This window comes from Talpa europaea, assembly GCF_964194135.1.
Source record: "Talpa europaea genome assembly, chromosome: 2".
Classification (NCBI taxonomy): domain Eukaryota; kingdom Metazoa; phylum Chordata; class Mammalia; order Eulipotyphla; family Talpidae; genus Talpa; species Talpa europaea.
In genome coordinates, this window is record NC_140068.1 from 78,899,061 (window position 1) to 78,918,371 (window position 19,311).

A 19,311-nucleotide genomic window follows, 5' to 3' on the forward strand; every position below is an offset into this window, starting at 1 on the left:
TTTAAATGGAAAAAAAGATTCTTAAATATGGAATCATCTTTCCTGATTTCTCAAGCACAGTATACTGAATTTAATCTAAATCTGGCATTATTTAATGTGATTTATGAAGATGACAATTTTAAATGTTGACAGAAGCATTCACGATATTCTAGGGTCTTAGCTGTTATGCTTATGGATGGTATTATTTTCCTCAGACTACCAGGATATCAAGCTAATCCTTTTCTTCTCAGTGTGATTCCTTGTATTCCAATTTAATAATTACAATCATGAGCTTATTTAAATTGTATACAAAGTAAAATAAGGATAACAGAGTTCAGGCATAGGACCTGGAGGCCACACCCACCAATAAGCCACAGTTTTCTTGATGTGACTGTTTTGGCTACTCTAGGGGCTGTTTGTTTATTTCTTGGTTCTCTGCATCATTCTAGATAGATGATGCCTATAGTCAAAAGGCAGCCAAATGTGGATAAGTATCATGTTAAGAGTATGCTTTTGGTTCAAGCAACTTTAGCAGTATTTTAACCACTGATTTTTGTTTTACCTACACTTTATTGGTTATCAGTTTCAGAATGCACTTTTTCCTAACTCACTTGACTCCCCTTTTAACAGTAACAACCACCACATACCACAAAAAATATAGAGTTAGAACTATGAACTGAACATCACCTGTTTATTTTCAGAATATATGATGCTTTGATATGTAAATATGTATTAAAATTCTATGATGCAAAGAATTGTGTTTGAACAGAAACTGCTTGTGAAAGTAAAAGCTAGAAAACAAATTGACCCATCTACCTAAGGAGAGATAAAGACACAAATATCATAAAAAGAAATGTACTAGTCTCAAGGATGTACAACAAAGTATAAAATAATTTTATGCAAGCTTAAATAAAATGATTAAAACAAAACAAACTGAATGGAGCTTGACATGGATTTGAATCCATCCCTTTAGTTCCCAAGAACATGCTAGCTCCCATCACACCAAAACTTGTCCTCTCCAGGCTCAACAGTGATCATTCATCATTATCTCTTTATAATGCTCATTGTCACTTATCCAGATTCTGGGTGTTGCTGTTGTTGCTTTCCCACATCCCCTCTGAATGACAGCATCCACAACAATAAGGTCTTTGTGAAGGCCTGGCAATAGTCAGAGACTTAGGTCCCAGTCTTGGATCTACTATATATCAGCTGCCAATCTTGCTCAAATTACTTAACTTCTTGAAATCTCAGTTTCTTTACTTGAAAACTGGGAAAATAAAACATACCCAACAATGTTTTCACTGTCTATTTCAAATGAATTTTTTTTCAGGTACATAACTTCATATCTGCTCATAGTAATAACCAAATGATGGAACTGAGATTCAAATGGCTCAGTCCAATCTACTGTCCATGCTTATGATCAACCCTCTAAATTACCTCATGCATTTATATATCCTAAAGTTTCTTTTCAAAAGGTACAATATCAGCTTGTCCCTGCTTATTTCTAACACCTTTCTGGCCAAACAAAGCCAATGTTCATTGGAATTCTAAATTCCAAGGGCCTGTTATCCTGCTGAAAACTTAAAGCTTTGTATTCTATCCCAGTGAAAACCAAAAATATTAACATAAACCCCAATGGGTGAGGACAAAACCTGTAGCGTTCTCTTTCTTTTTATATATATATATTTATTTTTTATGTTTATATTCCCCATATAATTGCAACCCCCTTATTTTGACCCCAATCCCTCTTTTCCCCGACTCCCACCCCCCATAGTGTGTCACTGGTTCATAGTTGTTTGTTGATTTTGATTTTTTCTTTCTTATAGGTATTCTTTTTCCTGGTCCCTTATTTAGGTTTTCTAGATTCCGGCTATGAGTGACACCATCCGGTATTTTTCTTTTTCTTTCTGGCTTATTTTGCTGAGCATGATCCCTTCTAACTCCATCCATGTTGCTGCAAATTGCATGTGTTTATCTTTTTTGAATGCTGAGTAATATTCCATGGTGTATATGTACCACATCTTCTTGATCCAGTCATTGTAGCGTTCTCTTTCTCAGGTTCCCTCAGAGGACACATACTTAAACTCTCTCCAAGTATTTTCTCTCAAATATAATACCTGCATAAACTAGATGCATTTGTAAATTTATTGGCTTGTTTTTATATTTATTGGCAATCCCTCACACATATGTTAGATTCATAAATTAGATTATATCACCCCACTTCACTTATGAACTGTCATCTTCAACAGAATCAAGAGATTCATTAGAATCCAAATAGACTACCTGTACCATCTGACTACTGCTCTATTAAGAATGCAGTTATAGGACTCAGAGTTTGAAAATTCTTCACAGATCAACTGCTTCTTCTTTTTGGGTGTGGAATACATAAGAGAGCCATTTAAACCAATGGACAACATAGTCATATGCAGTCCGTGGTTACAAATATTTCAACATTTATGTGATTATAGTGTAAAAGTCACTATTAATCATGAGCCTAGAAATAACTTTCCTTCCTCACTCTTAAATTAACCCTCTACAGACAAGCAGAAAGGACCAAATGAAAAAGAACAGTTTCTTTCACAGAATAATTAGAGAGTACTGTTCTTTCACCACCATAAAACATACTGATTCAGGTTAAAATAAGGTGACAAGAAACCAATTAACTTTTAGCACTTTTAACACTTAAAGTAATTAGAATATGAGATCACTTCAAAATGGAGTGAAGTAAGATGACTACGGTAATGAACATTGAAGCCTCACATATACACCCATATGCACTATAAAGTACTCTCTGGGGATTCATTTTATATTACTCTGCATGTAAATATTATTAAAAGTGAATCCTAAGTGCTAAACTTTAGAAGGATTTTAGTAAAAGAATCACTTTCTATCTATATCATTTTGTTCATGTATTTGACCTTAGTTTTAATTTAGAAATTGGTTCTGTACAAAACTGATTTCGTAAATCATAATATTTTAATTAGTTTATGGATGCTGGAAATGTAATCTAAAGGTGAAACTTAGATACTGAAAATGTCTTAGAGAACCACCAGGTGATGGTAAACATTCACATGTAGATCTTTCCCAAGACATAAATTGCTGTTACTATGAACTGATAATCAGAAATTTGATTCATGTTTTGAGTACCTTATTCGGTTTACTAGCAGTTCTGATTTTTAAAAATTTCCCCTATGCCACCAAGTTATTAAATGTATTACCAAATAATTCAATATGAAAAGACTGTGCCAAGGAACATGCCAGTGATACAGATCAAGGAAATACTCAGGGTAATCTCATCTCACTGGTGGAAATCAAGTTTTCTAGAAAATATACTGTATTACTTACCTATTGCTACCTCAGAAATTATCCACAGCAATTTAGTGAACTAAGACAGTGCTTTTTCTTGTAGCAGTTTAAGTGGGCAAAGAATTTGAAATTGGCTTAGTTGGGTTGCTCTCACAGTCAAAGTTGTAGTTACCTGAAATTGACTGGCGGCCTGTTATATAAACTGTTGATGTCACAGCAGCAGCTTTCCCCAAACTAAGCTTTCCCCAAACCCCAAAAAAGGAAGGAAGAAGAACATCTTTTATAACCTGTTCATACTCTCACTTCTGCCATGTTTCATTCATTAGGGAGTCAATATATCTAGTCACATTCCAGGGGAAGGAAATTCAATTCCACCTTTTTGAGCAAAGATGGCTGAAGAGTTGTGATTTTTTTTTTAATTAGTACATGTAATATTAAAATGTGCATTAAAGCATGTAAGATGATATATGATAGATAGGGAGAGAAGTATTTCTAGAAGAGGGGAAGGCAAAAACAAAGATTTAGAGGTAGAAAACAGGAGTATGCCAACTCAAGAAAAGCAGAAGCTGGACGAGGTTAGTGCTTCCATGGCACTTGCAGAATGAAAAGATACAAAGGCTTATATTCAAAACAGGATGGCAGGGTGAGTGATCATTCTGGCAAGTGATTACAGGAAAACTGGAGAAAGCAGAATTATTACATAACAAGGTGAGGTAAAGGGACTTTCACAACTAATCATGAAAAGTAGAGAGCAGAACATGGGTGGGTGGTAGCAATGGAGAGAATTAGGAGGAGGAAGACTTGGCAGGAACCCAAAACTGCCTGATAACAAAACACAAGGTGGAAATGAGAGAGGGATGAATCATACGTGACTCCAAGGTATCATGGGTTTGGTGTCTAAGCAAGTGATGATGCCTTTAACAGGAAAAGAAAAAAAAAAAACCAGGAAAAAAACTTTAGTGAGCATACTCTGCTAATGTAGACAAGATGCATTTGAGAGTTCGATGGACCACATAGCTAAAGAATTAAAGGCTTATGTTTAGAAGACTGGCCACACCAGTGTTATAAGAAGCAGTAATAGCTACAGGTTTGGTAGCAGAAAGCTGCACTGAGAAGTAAAATGCAGATAGAAGCAAGGACAAACATACCACAAATACCCACTTTTAAGAGATGGAAAGAGAGTTACAAAGAACATTGAGCAATAAGAGTTAGAGGGACAGAAAAAGAGGTAAACAAAGAAACCACCATAAGATGATTAAAGGCAAACACAACTCACTGAGAGGTGGAAGAAACTGAGTGTTATTAAAAAGCCACTGGTATGTACTGGCCTTGGACAACACCGGTCAGGTGAGGAATAAAAGTGAAATCCAGACCCGGGAACTGCAAGAAGAGAAAAACAAGAAAATAGAGACATTTGATGGAAACTACTTAAAGAAGTAAAGTGGGTAAAAGTACTTAAAGAAGTAAAGTGGGTAAAAGTAAGAAATACAGAATGGTAGCAACACATGATGTTAAAATAAGTTACAGGGAAGTAATGTACACATGTGGCAACAGTAAAAATATGTTGCTAATTTGAAAGTTACACTGTGTGGTGACAGTAACTAGATCTATTGTTAGGATCATTAAGCAATGTCCACACACATTGAATCATATTATTGTACATCTGAAACTAATAATAGTTTTCTGTGTCAATTATACTTCTGAAATAATGAATGGCAGCAACATATGATAGCAGGATGGGCACAAGCAACTCACTGGCCCTGGAAAGGGAAGGAAAATGATCATAAATGCAAGCTAAAGGTATAAAATTCAAAGTAAGAGAACTACATGAGGGGACTCAAGACCACAGCCTTTATTCTCCTCGGCAAAAAATAGATTAGAAGAGAGAGTATCTGAAATGAGGCATTTGAGGTGGAAATGCTGGAAATTTAGAGGAATTCAGCTGGAAAGTCCCAATCAGGAAGTAGGCATCAGGGATTATCCAGGAAACTTTTGATGGCCATTTGAGGAATATACAGACATTGCACCCACTTTAAATGTTAAGCCACATGATAACGGGTGTAATTAAAATTGCTTTTGATCATTGTTTCTTCCCATTCATACAATAGATGCATAGAATGCATTGTTACATAGGCTAATGCAATCTGTAGCAGTTTCTGCAGCAGCACAGGGAAAAAACATAGGGTCTTTTTCTTCTTTGGGGTTGAGGGGCAAACTTTCACATGTGTAACGGATGAGTGCATTCTTTGGGTCACATTTCATGAAGTGTTATTTTGAAATAATATTTTGTGCTCTCAATTTCTTTGATCTCACTCTTAAAAATGAAACCATGTGGACATAAACGTTAACCTGAAACTAAGCCCTGGAAAATCTATGATTCTGAGCTCTAAGGATTTTGCTACTGTGAATCTATGTAAATAAATCCTAAAAGCCCCAATGATTGAATCAGAATTGGTCTACTTTTTTTTTTTTTTAAGATTTATTTATTTATTTATACAAGCACTGGGCACAGTCAGAAGTGTGGGAGGGTGAGAGAATTCACCAGAGCCAGAGCAGGGAGCAGAGCAGGCAGAAGGACCGAAGTACACTGCTGAGGGGAGCAGCGGGCGGCAGGAGAGGTCTGCGCGCCATGTGGGACCCTCCTCCGGTGGCCGGGGAGCAGCCGGGGATCCAGCCGGGGATTGAACCGGCGCTGCAGAGGCTGCGGGCAGCTTTGCAACCCAGCGCTCTATTGCTGTGCCACCAGGGAGGCCCAGAATTGGTCTACTTTTACAAAAACATAAAAGACAGCTGATAAGACAATCTTTTATTTTAGGAATGAGCTGTGTGGTTTTTCAAGTTGGATTGTCAACTGAAATAAACTAATTGAAATGTAACTTAGAAAAAGGTTGTTAAGCTTGGCTCAAGGAATATATTTGTTGTTTGAAAAAATAAAAGGAAATGCTTTTTAAAAAAAATGATCAAATGACTAGACACTGAAAAAAAAAAAAAACATATATTTGGGCCTCCCCTGGTGGTGCAGTGGTTGAGCTCTGGGCTTCAAGGCTGCCCGCAGCCTCTGCAGTGCCGGTTCCTTAGGGTCCCACAAAAAAACAAAACAAAACAAAAGAAAAGAAAACACATATTTCACTTCATCTGGAATGTTATTTGTATCTTCATGTTCTGGATAGATTATGACATACACTTTTATTTTAAAAATTAAGTTTATTTGATTGTTAAGATATGTTATATCTATAAATGCATATATAGAATTTAAATTGCAATGTAGGGGGCTTTCCTGGTGGTGCAAGGGATTAAGACACAAACTATGAAGCTATCCACAGCCACTGCAGCACGAGTTCAATGCCTGGCCAGGGAGCTACCCACATGGCACAGCAGACCTCTCCTGTCCCATCTGCTGCTCCCCTCAGCAGTGTATTCAGTCAATCTGCCTGTTCTGTTCCCCACTCTGTCTCTGGTGAATCCTTTCACCCCCCACATCTCTGGCCCATACCCCAGTTCTTGTATGCATAAATAAATACATCTTAAAAAATATTTTTTTCTTTAAAAAAATAAATTGCAATGTAATCCCAATCAATTTCTCAGATTATTTTTTTGGGGGGAGGGGGGATTGATTCTAAAATTTCTACAGGAAAATAAGGAATTCAACATTGAAGAACAAAAGTGAAAGACATTCACTGCCAAATAGAGAGATTTACTATAAAGATAGACTAACAAAAACACTGTGGTCTTAGAACAAGAATAGAAAACAGATCCATGAAACAGAATACAGCCTAGAATGCATCCTCCGTCAGTAGTCCCTTGGGTTATGATGATGACACTATTGTCCAGCATAGAAGGGGTGATCATCTCAATAAATGGATATTCATGTGAAAATTAAGATGGATCCTAGCCTTATATCTTACACATAAATCAAAACCAGAATCTGAAAACCTCAACATGAAAGAGAAAATAGAACTTTTAGAAGCAAACAAAGAACATCTTGATAGGGTAGGCAAGAATTTCTTCAATGAAATCACCAAATTTCTAACTGTAAGACAAATAAGAAAGTGAGCTGCATGAAAATTAAGAACTTCTGTTTGTCAAAACATCATTATCAGGATGAATGAGTAAGCCACTGAATATATTCACAATACATGTTATCTGACAAAGAATTCATATGCAGCATAAACACTCTTACAAATCAATTTTAAAAAGACAAAAATCCTATATTGAAAAAAAAAATAAAGAATCCTAGGCCTTATAAGAGAACAGAGAATATATATCTCATCTAAAACTAGAAAACAAGTATAAATGTGAGAATGACATAGAGGGTAATTAATCAAAGCCTGGCAAGGGAATTAATTATTTATTACTCAACCCAACAATTACAATTTAACATGGATTTTAGAAATTAGTGAGAGATAAACAATATGGGAAAGGAGATTCCAATTAGAGAAATAATCATGTACAAAATGGAGAAGGAATAAGCTACCATGGAAGATCCAGACAATGCAGTTCAGTAACACCAGATTATGAGTCCTATGGAGAGGGAAGTAGACAAAGTGCTGAAGTACGGATGCAGGAGGAGCTTCTTTCATCATAAAGTCACATATATGCTAGACTTACTGAATTGGATTCTATCTGGTAGAAAACCATGAATCACATGTAGTAGTACTGTCCAAAAGGAATACCATAAGAATTCAGTTGGTTTGCTTGCTGCTGGCATGGGATGGTCTATGCAGATGCTACTTACTGATGGTTAAATGCCCAGGCTCTGTCTGAGCTCACTGCATGGTCTCAAATACCAGCCCAGCTATTGCCTATGTTTAAATCCTAGGATAAATTATTTAACCTCTTTGCTCTTTAACTCTGGAAGGGGGAAAGAGAGACTGTTGTGATTATAAATGCATTCATACCTATAAACAATTTAAAATACTGGCTGGATATAGCACTTACTAAATGATAGGTAACATTGATGTCATTAACAAATCTAGTGTTTCAAGTAGAATATCAACATGATATAAAAAATATCTCGGAATGGAAGTAGATACACAAAAATACTATATGTCTGAATACTATCTGATAGTCACCCTACTAATCAACTGGGTGACTTTTGACTTTTGGACCTTGTGAATTTCCTTCTCTCTGGCCATTTTAAAAAAGGTTACCTTACCACAAATCTCAGGTTCTTTTTTTTTTCTTTAGTAACTGCTCCAGAATTCCAACAGGCTTAAATATAACTAGTGAGACTCAGATACTGATTTTTTTTCATGATTATTAGATTTTTCCAGTTCACATATTGGATTGATATTTAGCCAAATGGCAATGCATTTTCCCTCACATTTATTTACTTCTTGAAGATACTTGTTTGAGTTTATGGGAAGGGGATTAAAATGTGATTATTAATAGGAAACTAATATTTCCCAAAGGAAGGTTTTGGTTTGTGAAAAAAATGTACATTTACATTTTTATCTTTAAAGAGTCCAAAATCAATTAATTACTAAGTGCCTAATGATTATGTAAAAACAGTTATGAGGGTTTCTTCATTTCTAATGAAATGTTATCCTGAGACTCTCATCCTACCACCACCGGTTTATCAAGGGGTGGGGGAGGAAAAAGGAATGGGTGGAGGTAGCACTAATCTGTCATACCTACAGCAGGGTCTACCCTGGTAAGGAGGAGCTTATTACCACAGATATTATTTACAATCTTCAGCACATGGTGTAATATAAAGCAGAGTGCCTTGGAGTCATTGTTATTATTGTTTTTAAATTCCCTGGAAACATGAACTTCCTTATTACTTGCAGCCAGGATGGGTAGTGTGCACCTCCCCCTGTTTCATTATGTCACCGCCAATCTGTACATGGAATCAGTTATTTTATTATGGGAAAGTCCTTAGTGAAAATAGCGGGAGGCAAATTTTTAAACATAATCTTGAGTCTGAGCTCAAGTATATTAGATATGAACATTCTATTTCAGAGATCTGTATCTGCACACATACTTGTATGCACATGTACCTCTCTGTTCATCTACTTATCTAATTTTATTTTCTTAACCACTTGATTTTTTTACATATTTTCTATAAGGAATATATGTACTCTGATGATAAGAAAAATAAATATTTAATATAGACATCTGTGGGCCACCCTGCTGGCCTGGAGGTTAAGTCTCAGTGTTATCACTGCTATGGCCTGAGTTGGATCTCTGGCCAGGGATCCAACCCACATATGGTGCAGCAAACCTCTCCTGTCTCACCTGCTGCTCCCCTCAGCAGTGTATTTCAGTGGACCCACCTGTTCTGTCCCCAACTCTGTCTCTGGTGAATCTGTTCATCTACTCCCCCTTCCCATACCTCTAGCCTGCACCCCCAGTTTGTCTATGCAAAAAAAAATACATGTTAAGTTAGTAAGTAGATTTTGTCAGAATTAAGAAGATATTTTACCTATATTAATATATTTCTATTTTGAAATTCCAGGAAACTTTAAATACCTGATACCTAAAATGCAAAAATGTGGTGGTGGCTAGGGAGTAGAAATCCAGACCTTTTGTAATACATGGGTCACTCAGATGGTGTTCTCATACTCATAGGATTTTGTCTCTCTCTTTATATATAGATAGACATATAAATCTCCAATGAATCTTTTAACCCATCTCCTAAGTATTAGACTATGAACCACATGAAGAGTTTATCTACTTGTATGACCTAACAGAGAGCCTTGCACATAGCAGAGATTCAACAAGTATATACAGAATTAAATTTCATGTATATAGTTGAAACTTTTTGTACAGAAACAAAATTTGACTTAAAAAATAATTAAGACATATTAAAAATAGCTTTGAGACCCAAAATAACCTTCATTAACATACAGAATTAAGTAGTATATTATTCTATTCTAGCCATTAATTGAAGGTATATTTTTACTTCAAAAGGACATTTTCTTTCACATTGGAGTTTAGTCAGTTCCAGGCTATCCTTTGCCTATTAATGAGCATTATCCCAACATGTGTTAAATTTTTTTCATATTTTTCTTATTTTTAACTAACCAAAACGAAAGTTAATATGCCCTTAAATGGTTTAATGGCATCAATAACTTGCTCAAAAATAGGTCATGAGTTTATTCCCATCTACATAGACAAAATTTGAATGAAAGATCTCCACATTTGACCTCAATCTTCTTCTCTCAACAAGCCCTGGCATCCTTTTTTATTTTACCCCACTCTACTACTCTCACCCTCCCAAAAATGCAAGTTTTCCACCATACATCTTCTACTCCTCAAAAGTTATTCATCCAGAATGTCCTATAAATAAAGTGACCTCCTGAGTGACGCCTATCCATTTGTTTATTATGTATCCCTCACCTAACACAGTATATGGGAGTTGCTTAGTAATTGCCTTTGGAAAGGTCTATTTCTAAGCAGGTAATATAATCTCCTGTCCTGGGTCAGTATCCAGTCAGTCTCCTCCTTAACTCACACAATGTATTTGCCCACCTGTCCAATTCTGAGTCTTATCCACACTATTTCCACTTCCACCCTTGACCAAGGTGCTCAGGATCAGGACTGACCTCTAAATCCAGTCACTCTGTGTTAGATTCAAATGTGAACCCTCATCTCTACCAAGACATATCTGTAGGTGTTAGTGACTGGGGTTACTCATCAATGTGGCAGGACTGGTAAAAAAGTCCTCTTTAATTTGGTCTCTGCCTGCTTCTTGATTCCAGCACTCTGAAGCCACCTTCAAATGACAATGCCATCACCCCAAGAGCTCCAAACTATTGGAATAATCTTATATTTTTCAATTTATTTTACACCCTACATTTTTTTTCACTTCAAAATATACCCAAAATCTAATCATCGCTGTTACCACCATAACCATCATCTATGGCACCATCATCTCACACTTCACTTACTTTAATGGGTTCTTATACAGTTAATCTTCAGTCCCTACAGGCAATTTTTTAATACTGCCATGATATCTGCCCTTTTAAAAGACAGCACATATGAAATTAATCATGCTTGTTTTTTTTTTCTCAAAATTTTCCAGTGTTTTCCATTTTACACAGAACATAAGTCAAGGTCCTTGTGGACCGGCATCATCTACCTTTAGGAACCTCTCTGAATGCCAACAAATAAGATGTCATATTCCTACCCTAAAGCTTGCTATGTATCTAGTGTGTTCTGCTCACCAACAGACACATAACTCATTCTCTATTTCCTTAAATCTTTTTTCATTAATTAATTAGTTAATTAATTTTCTTACATTGTTGTTTATTGTCGGACATTATTTGATGTAACATTTGAACTACATTACTCCCATAGTTCTCCTACCACCATAGCACCCATAATCCAGCTCCCCCATCACTTAGGTTCTTCCCTCCCCTATTTTGACCATTTCCCTACCCCCCTCCCCTGCTATAAGCAAAATAAGTAAGAGGGCAAAAGATAATAAGTATTGGCAAAAGGTTGGCACAAGTATTGGCAAAAGATTCCTAAGAGGGCAAAAGATAAGTATAGATAAGTATTCCCTTATATGTAGAATATGAGAAATCAAACAAAGGGTTAGGAAAAAGACAAAACTTGCAAGGTGACCAAAGATCTTTCCTTCAATTTTGACTTCAATGTCACTATGTGCAGGATACTATGAGCACCCTATTTAAAATTGCAAACTATTCCCCCAACACTCTCAATCTTCTTTACCCAATCTTTGTTTTATTTTTCTCCACAGTGCTCCTTATTATGCTTATTATCTAGCACTCCTTATTTGACTGCAAGCTCCACTCAAGGACAGGGCTTCTTTTATATTTATTCTCTTATGTGTCCCCAGAATTAGAACAGTACCTGACACAAGTAAGCACTAAATAAATCTTTGGTTGATGAAAGAATAACCATACTTTCACCTGTACAGTTTGACAAAGGACAAACTAATTCCACTCATTGTTGAACTCAACAGAGGCCAAAGGACAACATCATTGTGTGGCTACCCTCTTCCCTCTTCAATTTTCCCTATATTTAAATTTAGAAAATGCTTTTCTTTTTCGATGTCTGCTGTCTTAATCTGCATTCTAGGTGCCACATCTCCACTGCTTAACATAAATTTTCTGTGAGCGTCAAATATGTTGCTTCTTACTTCTGAAAGCAGTCCCAAAGCATCCTTGTACCTGACCCGTTTAGAGCCAATGATTCGGTTTCTCTACCAATTGGTCTCAATCAGGTCTTCTGATACTGCTATTAAGGAATATGCAGCCATTACTACTTTCCAATTATGATCATTTTGGTTTCATTTCTCTTTATACTTGTTATAAGAAAGCAGGTTATTCATCAGTAAAATATACATTAAAGTGCATATTTCACAAGATGGTTATAAAGGTCAATTTATGGTAATACATGTAAAGTACTTAATAGAGTGCATGACACAGAAGTGTTCAATAAATAATACCTATTATTTAGATTATATAACATAAATTTATTACTCAAAATAAGGTGCCACTTCCAGTCCTGATCACAAAAGCTATCTTCACAGTAGGTCTTATTTTCAAGTATACTTATGTTAAATCAGTATTTTGCCACTTTGAGATATATATGTAATAATTTCAGGGAAATGCTGTTTTGTTCTACAACTACTACAGTAGATGTAATTATTATGATATCTCAAAAACTTGGGTAAGTCTTTTTAACAACATTAATTTTTGAGCTAATAATCCTAGTGGGCATTCCTAGTAAAACATTGTCTTATTAGACACTGAACTGGGCCAGGTGTTTCTCTCCCTTTAAAAGAATCCATGACAAATCACAGTGATACAAAAATACAGACTGATGAACTTTTTGATAAAGTTCTGAAACAAGCTAGTAGGAGGAAGACGTAGAGAGTAAGGAAAATCAGAATGAAGAGGGAAGGAGGAAGAGAGTCTCAGCACCACATATTAGCTTTAAATGTGTGGTAAATGTCAAGTGAGATATATCATTACATTCAAACAGGGTCCTAATGGAGTATTAGCAACTCCATTTACCCCCATGGGAAAAATTGTAAATTTGGGATATGGAAAATGGAGATTGCAACTTTTTGTCCATAAAATTATCAAGTCAATCAAGAAGACACAAACTCTTGTCATAAAATTAAAAAATGCTCTCATGGCATAGTAGGTCTTTCCTCTCTCCTTTCCCTTAAGTAGCTATATTAAAAACTATATACTTTATATCATTAGGGTTATTATAATAGTGAAGGAAGTGAGTGAATGAAGTGAGTAGAACACGGACCGTGGTCGCTATCTGCATAGCATTAAGAATTTGGCACAAAAAGAGTATTCCCACAGACATAGCAGGAGTAGCATGGTGAAGTTAGAGAAATTTTAACAACAGTTGTCTCTCTCTCTCTCTCTCTCTCTCTCTCTCTCTCCCTCTCTCTGTGTGTCACACACACACACACACATATAATGCACTTCATCCAGAGAAGAGGTGTTCAAATTAATAGCATAGGAGAGTAATGTTATTATTATTTTTAAAGATTTATTTATTTATTTATTTATACAAGAACCGGAGTACAGGCCAGATGCACGGGAGGGTGAGAGGATTCACCAGAGACAGAGCAGGGAACAGAAGAGGCAGAATGACAAAATACACTGCTGAGGGGAGCAGCGGGCGTGACAGGAAAGGTCTGCCACACAATGTGGGACCCTTGCTGGCCAGCTGGGATCTAACTGGTGCTGCAGAAGCTGTGGACAGCTTTACAGCGTGGCACTCAACTGCCTGCGCCACCAGGGGAGGCACAGGAGAGTAATGTTATTAAATCTGACTAAGCAAAAGACATTTCCTGGAAGAAACTGATTTTGATTAAAATTAAAAGAATAAAAATATTCACAGTGAGAGTTGAAAGAGGGTGGAGGCAAAGAGGAAATTCTTCATAAAAACTGGGAACATTAGGAAAAAGATGATCCTAGTCTAATGAAATCACTAATAAATACACAGGTATCACTCAGTGGGCAGCAGATGGGTGTAAGAAAAGTGACACACGGAAGTGACACAATAAAAATTATTATTGTGTGACACAATAAAAATTATTCATATAATGGACTAATTCATAAGGAATATAATCACAGACTATTATATTGAAATAATCTTAAACTGGTAAGCACTATTAAAGATCTGAACAGGAACATTAGGTTTAGAAACCACTAGAAGGTTTTGCTTCCTATTTTTCACTCAATAAATGAAGATACCTGAGGAGGGACAATGTCTTGTTCAATAGCATAAATAGTTGGTGAGAGAGCCTTGGTCTCCTAGTACTTATAATGACACTAGCAAAGTCCAGGAGAGCCTCTACCATCTGTTAACCTTCCCATGTGCAACCACGGGGCCAACGAGTAGTTAATGTTTGTCTGCATTACTAACAACTCCCTAGGCCATAACAGACACACCCAGGCACAGTGACTCAGGGAGGAACCAGGACCTGAACTCAGGAAAGGCAGTGCAGAGTGCCTCAGGAATTACTCTGGCCTAATTCTCACTAGACTTTTGCTTATGTGTCTTCATCTTTTCATATTTCACAAGAGTTAGATTTAGATCTCACAGAAGAAGCTGGTCTAGAATTAGGAAACAGATGCAAGTAGCATGCTGGCTAAACATTTACATGGTTAAGATATCACAAGTTATAACTTTATGGATATCTATCACTGAGTGGCTAGAAGAAAAATGACTAATGAAAGATGACTTTTTTAAGTAATTAAAGAGGATACTTTTATAAGAGGTGTTCACAGTAATTAGAATTACATGCCTATGTCATCTTGGGAACACTTCTTGAGAGACAAATAATTACCTGGGAAAAGTCTTGCTAGACAATATCAGACTTTGTACAGTTGACCCAAATGTAATTATGTCAGTCACATAGAAAAAAACAGAAAGGGGTTAGAAAAAGAACAAGTAAATAAATATATAGCTCCTTTAGAGCACAAGATACTATTTGTAATTGAATTATCCCAAAGGAAAATTCTCAGATTCCAAACATACCAATGAAAGAAAAGAAAAAATCTAAATAACTACTAAGTGACAATTTTCAAAATGAATAGAAACAAATTTTTGAATTTTTGAAATAATATAAGGATTATATTCTGCTTCTAAAAGCAGACTGAATCAAAGATTATATAACAAGATAGAAACAAGAGCAAACAAATGAGTAAAATTCCAAAACAAAATATTACTGGTAAAGATAGATGAGATATTGTATTATTTTTATTTCCTTTCTCAAAGAACTGGGAGGTTAACTCGGGGGTTATGATCACACTCAAATGTTTGGACCTCTATAAGAAAACTACTTTTGGATTCTTTTCATTATTTTAAGATTTTTTTCCATAATATGACATTTATTTTCATAGGTACCTTATCTCAATTGCAAACAGAACAGTGAAATGGATTTAAATTCTTCTCTGAAATAGCTTCCTAGGTTCTGCTTTGCTGGTTCCCAGCCATACTTGTTTGGCCTCATATCTCCATAGAGTTTCACAATGTTGATTACCAAAAATAATCTCCCTGAGAAATCTGGAGGCAAGAAATTTTATTCTATCTATAAACTGTATATTATTCAAACACTGTATGGGGTAAAATAGAGCATCTTCCTTATAATGCCATGATAATTCACTGAGAGATGCTGATAGAGAGAATTTGTTCCTGGAAGATAGTTGCAAAACAGTACATTTATCCTAATATCTCATGTGCTTCCATTGATTCTGAGGGATTAGAAAAATCTGACTTATCTGCTAAGTAAATGATAGTCATGAAAACTGCACTTAATCTTTAAAAAGCAATGTGTTCTATCAAGTTTTATTTCATAGTAATAATGGCTCTTCTAATATTTCACAGGATCATCCAGTTATGAATTTAAAAGTCGACTTTTTTTAAGAATGAGATTAATACTTATTTTCTGGAGTACTTTACCCTTCAACTTTTAAAAATTATACAAGTAATACATGAAGAAATTTCCAAAATACTTGAGAAATATAGATCCCATGCATTAGGAGTCCATTTGACTTCAATATTTATTGTATTCCTCTATGCTTTAGGGGAAAAAAGCCCCACTGAATTACATATTGTGATTTTATATTCAACTGCAATATACTGAAAATGTAAGGTTCAAATAATTTTCTGTCTTTGAATTCAGCTTGGATATGTAAATATAAGTCAAATAAAGGTAAAATTCTTTTTCTTAATTATGGCACTTTGATTTTGTGGAAAAGAAGAAGAATATTACTTTATTGTTTTACTGTATGGACTTGTAAATTCCTCGGCTTGCTAATGCAAGTGGGAGTTCCCAGAAGACAAAGACCAGGCAGAGGATATTACTTTTAGAGGCTCACTAAATAAATAGCTGCCACATTACAAAGAAAAATACATCAAACAGTCATGACTAATGTTCAGTTTCCAGTGAGTGCTGGCCTAGGAACTCATGACATCTGAATTTCATTTTGCGTCAGAGAAATATAATGCCCCAAAGGAAACTAGCTGGGATGGAGGCTGATGAATTCATAACTACCAACTTAACATTAGTAACATTAATTTTCAATGTTATTTTTTTTCAATTTTCACTTAACATTGGTTTAAAAATATTTTTTCTCTCGAAAGAGAAATTAGCAAATGTAGTATTTGATACTTTACCTTCAAAAAGACTGATAAACATTTTTGATTTTAGTTCTGTTAATATACAAAACATAATTGTATGATTTATTCACACAGCATAGGATAATACTGTTTTAAGACTCATGGTTCGATTCAGAAAATTGAACAGACAGTTCAATTCATTCAATAAAAATATGGACACCTACCATGTGCCTGATTTTATAGCTAATTTTTAACAATTGTAATAGATTAGTGCCTTTGTTCTGTAATCCTGCTAACAGAGCTAACACAGATAAAACATCAGGTCCTTTGAGCTCAAAAGGCACTAAGAAAACACCTTACTTTCACAAAGTCTGCATTTGACATTAGCCTCAGAACATTGTGTCTCTTTAACATGATTGCAAGGCTTTTAGTTGCCTATCCTGCAAACTACCATGTTATTGAGGATTTCAAGGGTCCTATATATCTCTTCTTCACAAAAACATGCTTTTTAAACCATGCTTGTTGACTTGGAAGAAAGTAATGCCATGTAGGTATACATCCTAAAGTCCTTTTTTCAGTCTAAATTTCTCTATCACATAGAATCTGTAACTAAGAAATAGATGGTAAAGAAAATCATAACTTTTTGCCCATTTACTTTAAAACTCTAGACTATATCTCAAAAATCTTGGAAGGTTTTGTTGTTGTTTCTAAAGTGACTATTATGGGGCTGAGTATGTAGAAAACTCATTTTTTATTTGACTGATTAAAAATATTTGCAGCTTTATCTGAGCTCTGAAATTGTATTTCTGCGATTTGCAAATTAAAGAGAATCAAGGCACTAAAATGCTAAATTCGTCAGCACCTTACTTTTAGAATTTGACATTGTCATGTTTGATTGTGTACTGTAGTCACATGGTTCAGGAAATAAATATTTCTGTGATTTATTTAATGGCACAAGCTATACTTAGAGCAAGAATTTAAGCTTGGTTGTATTGATAACAAAGGATAGTTCATCGGATTGATCAACTACATGGTTCCTTTTGGAGATTAAGGAAAATTTAATTGTTTTGGATTTATAAATGTGTCCAATTACTTCATTCCCAGTCTACCCTGTTAGCCTTCATAGGTTAAGTTTCTAGGGTATGTATACATTATCAAGAGAAGGATGGTTCTACCTTTAGAACCATCAACAGAAATCAACAGAAATCAACACCATTCTATTAGATATATGCAAAGCATAGGAAGTGTAATCTTCCTATGTACCCATATGCTATCTTATTTCCTGAATATAATAGGAGAGATCCATAGATACAGACTTTTGAAAATGAAAATACAAATCTTTCAAGCTATTCTTGGGCAAAATCCCCATATCTTAAATATTTCACTAGAAATAGAAATATTATTACCTTTCTTGCTTCTTTCACCATCTTCCGAATAGTTTCCTTTATGGTAAATAGCTGTGCTCTTGGTGGATGAAAGAGGAGGTCTATATGGGTTCCCCCTAAGAGTCCAGGCATCACATATGGCCAGCCTAAATCAAGGTTTGGAGCTTCCACATCAGACTCAATGGGCCAGTAAGTCCCGGAAGATGACGTATCATCATAGAAATTATCAGTCCCATGTGCTGTACTTTGTGCAACTTTCTGAACATTTTTCAAAATATAATTAATTTCTTCCTCAGCTAGAAAGTCTGACACTCGTTCCTTGGCAAGAAATTCTTGGTATGCTTCTAATCCATGTTCAATCAACGTATCCGTGGCTAATCGATACCATTCCTTGTAGTGAGGTTCAATGTAATTGTCTGATTTACACTCATCATTCAATGAGGATAACATTGATGAGGTCTCCATGCTTACAAGCATTTGATAACAGCACTTTCAAATGTCCATTCACGCAGTGATAAGAATATCTGGGAATTTGAAAAGAAGGGAATAAGATCCATTAGAATTCTATAATCTAATATTTTCTGATACATGTCAACTATTGCTAGTTTTATATTCACTCATTTTCATTATCAATAACTCAACATATGTTTCACACCCAAAGTAGAATCAATAATACCATAATTAACATATTTATAATAAATGAGCTAAACAGATTTTCTTTTACTCAGGTGAAACAAAATTTACCTAAATTTCTCACCTTCTTTGGCCTCCAGAAAGAGACTCCTTTTTAACTTTAACCTGGGACTCCACGTGGTGGTATCACCAAAGGCCTTTCCAAAGGCCTTGTTGGTTTAGGTTTAGGTTTTTAAGTATTGTGAAACAGAATTTGAATACAATGAATGCTTGGCCAGTCATTAATACAAGTCTTTACTGAGTATTCATCACTCATATCATCAGAAAAATGAAATATAAAAAGCATAAAACACTGCCCTCCAGGAGCTTTTAATTAGTTGAAGAGGTAAAATGTAGACCCAAAATTAAAATCACTTTGAACAAAGTCATATGTTGCTGAGGG

At 35.4% G+C, this 19,311-nt stretch overlaps 1 protein-coding gene across 1 annotated transcript in view; it reads right to left on the reverse strand.

Moving 5' to 3' along the window:
* The window catches only part of FAM83B (family with sequence similarity 83 member B), a gene marked incomplete at both ends in the record, with an annotated part of 57,374 nt that extends 38,661 nt beyond the window's left edge, over positions 1 to 18,713 (reverse strand). Inside the window, one exon of the mRNA XM_084228870.1 lies at positions 18,258 to 18,713. Coding sequence (XP_084084996.1) covers positions 18,258 to 18,713 — 456 coding nt within the window. The remainder of the gene's footprint in view (positions 1 to 18,257) is intronic.
* Between the last annotated feature and the right edge of the window lie 598 nt (positions 18,714 to 19,311).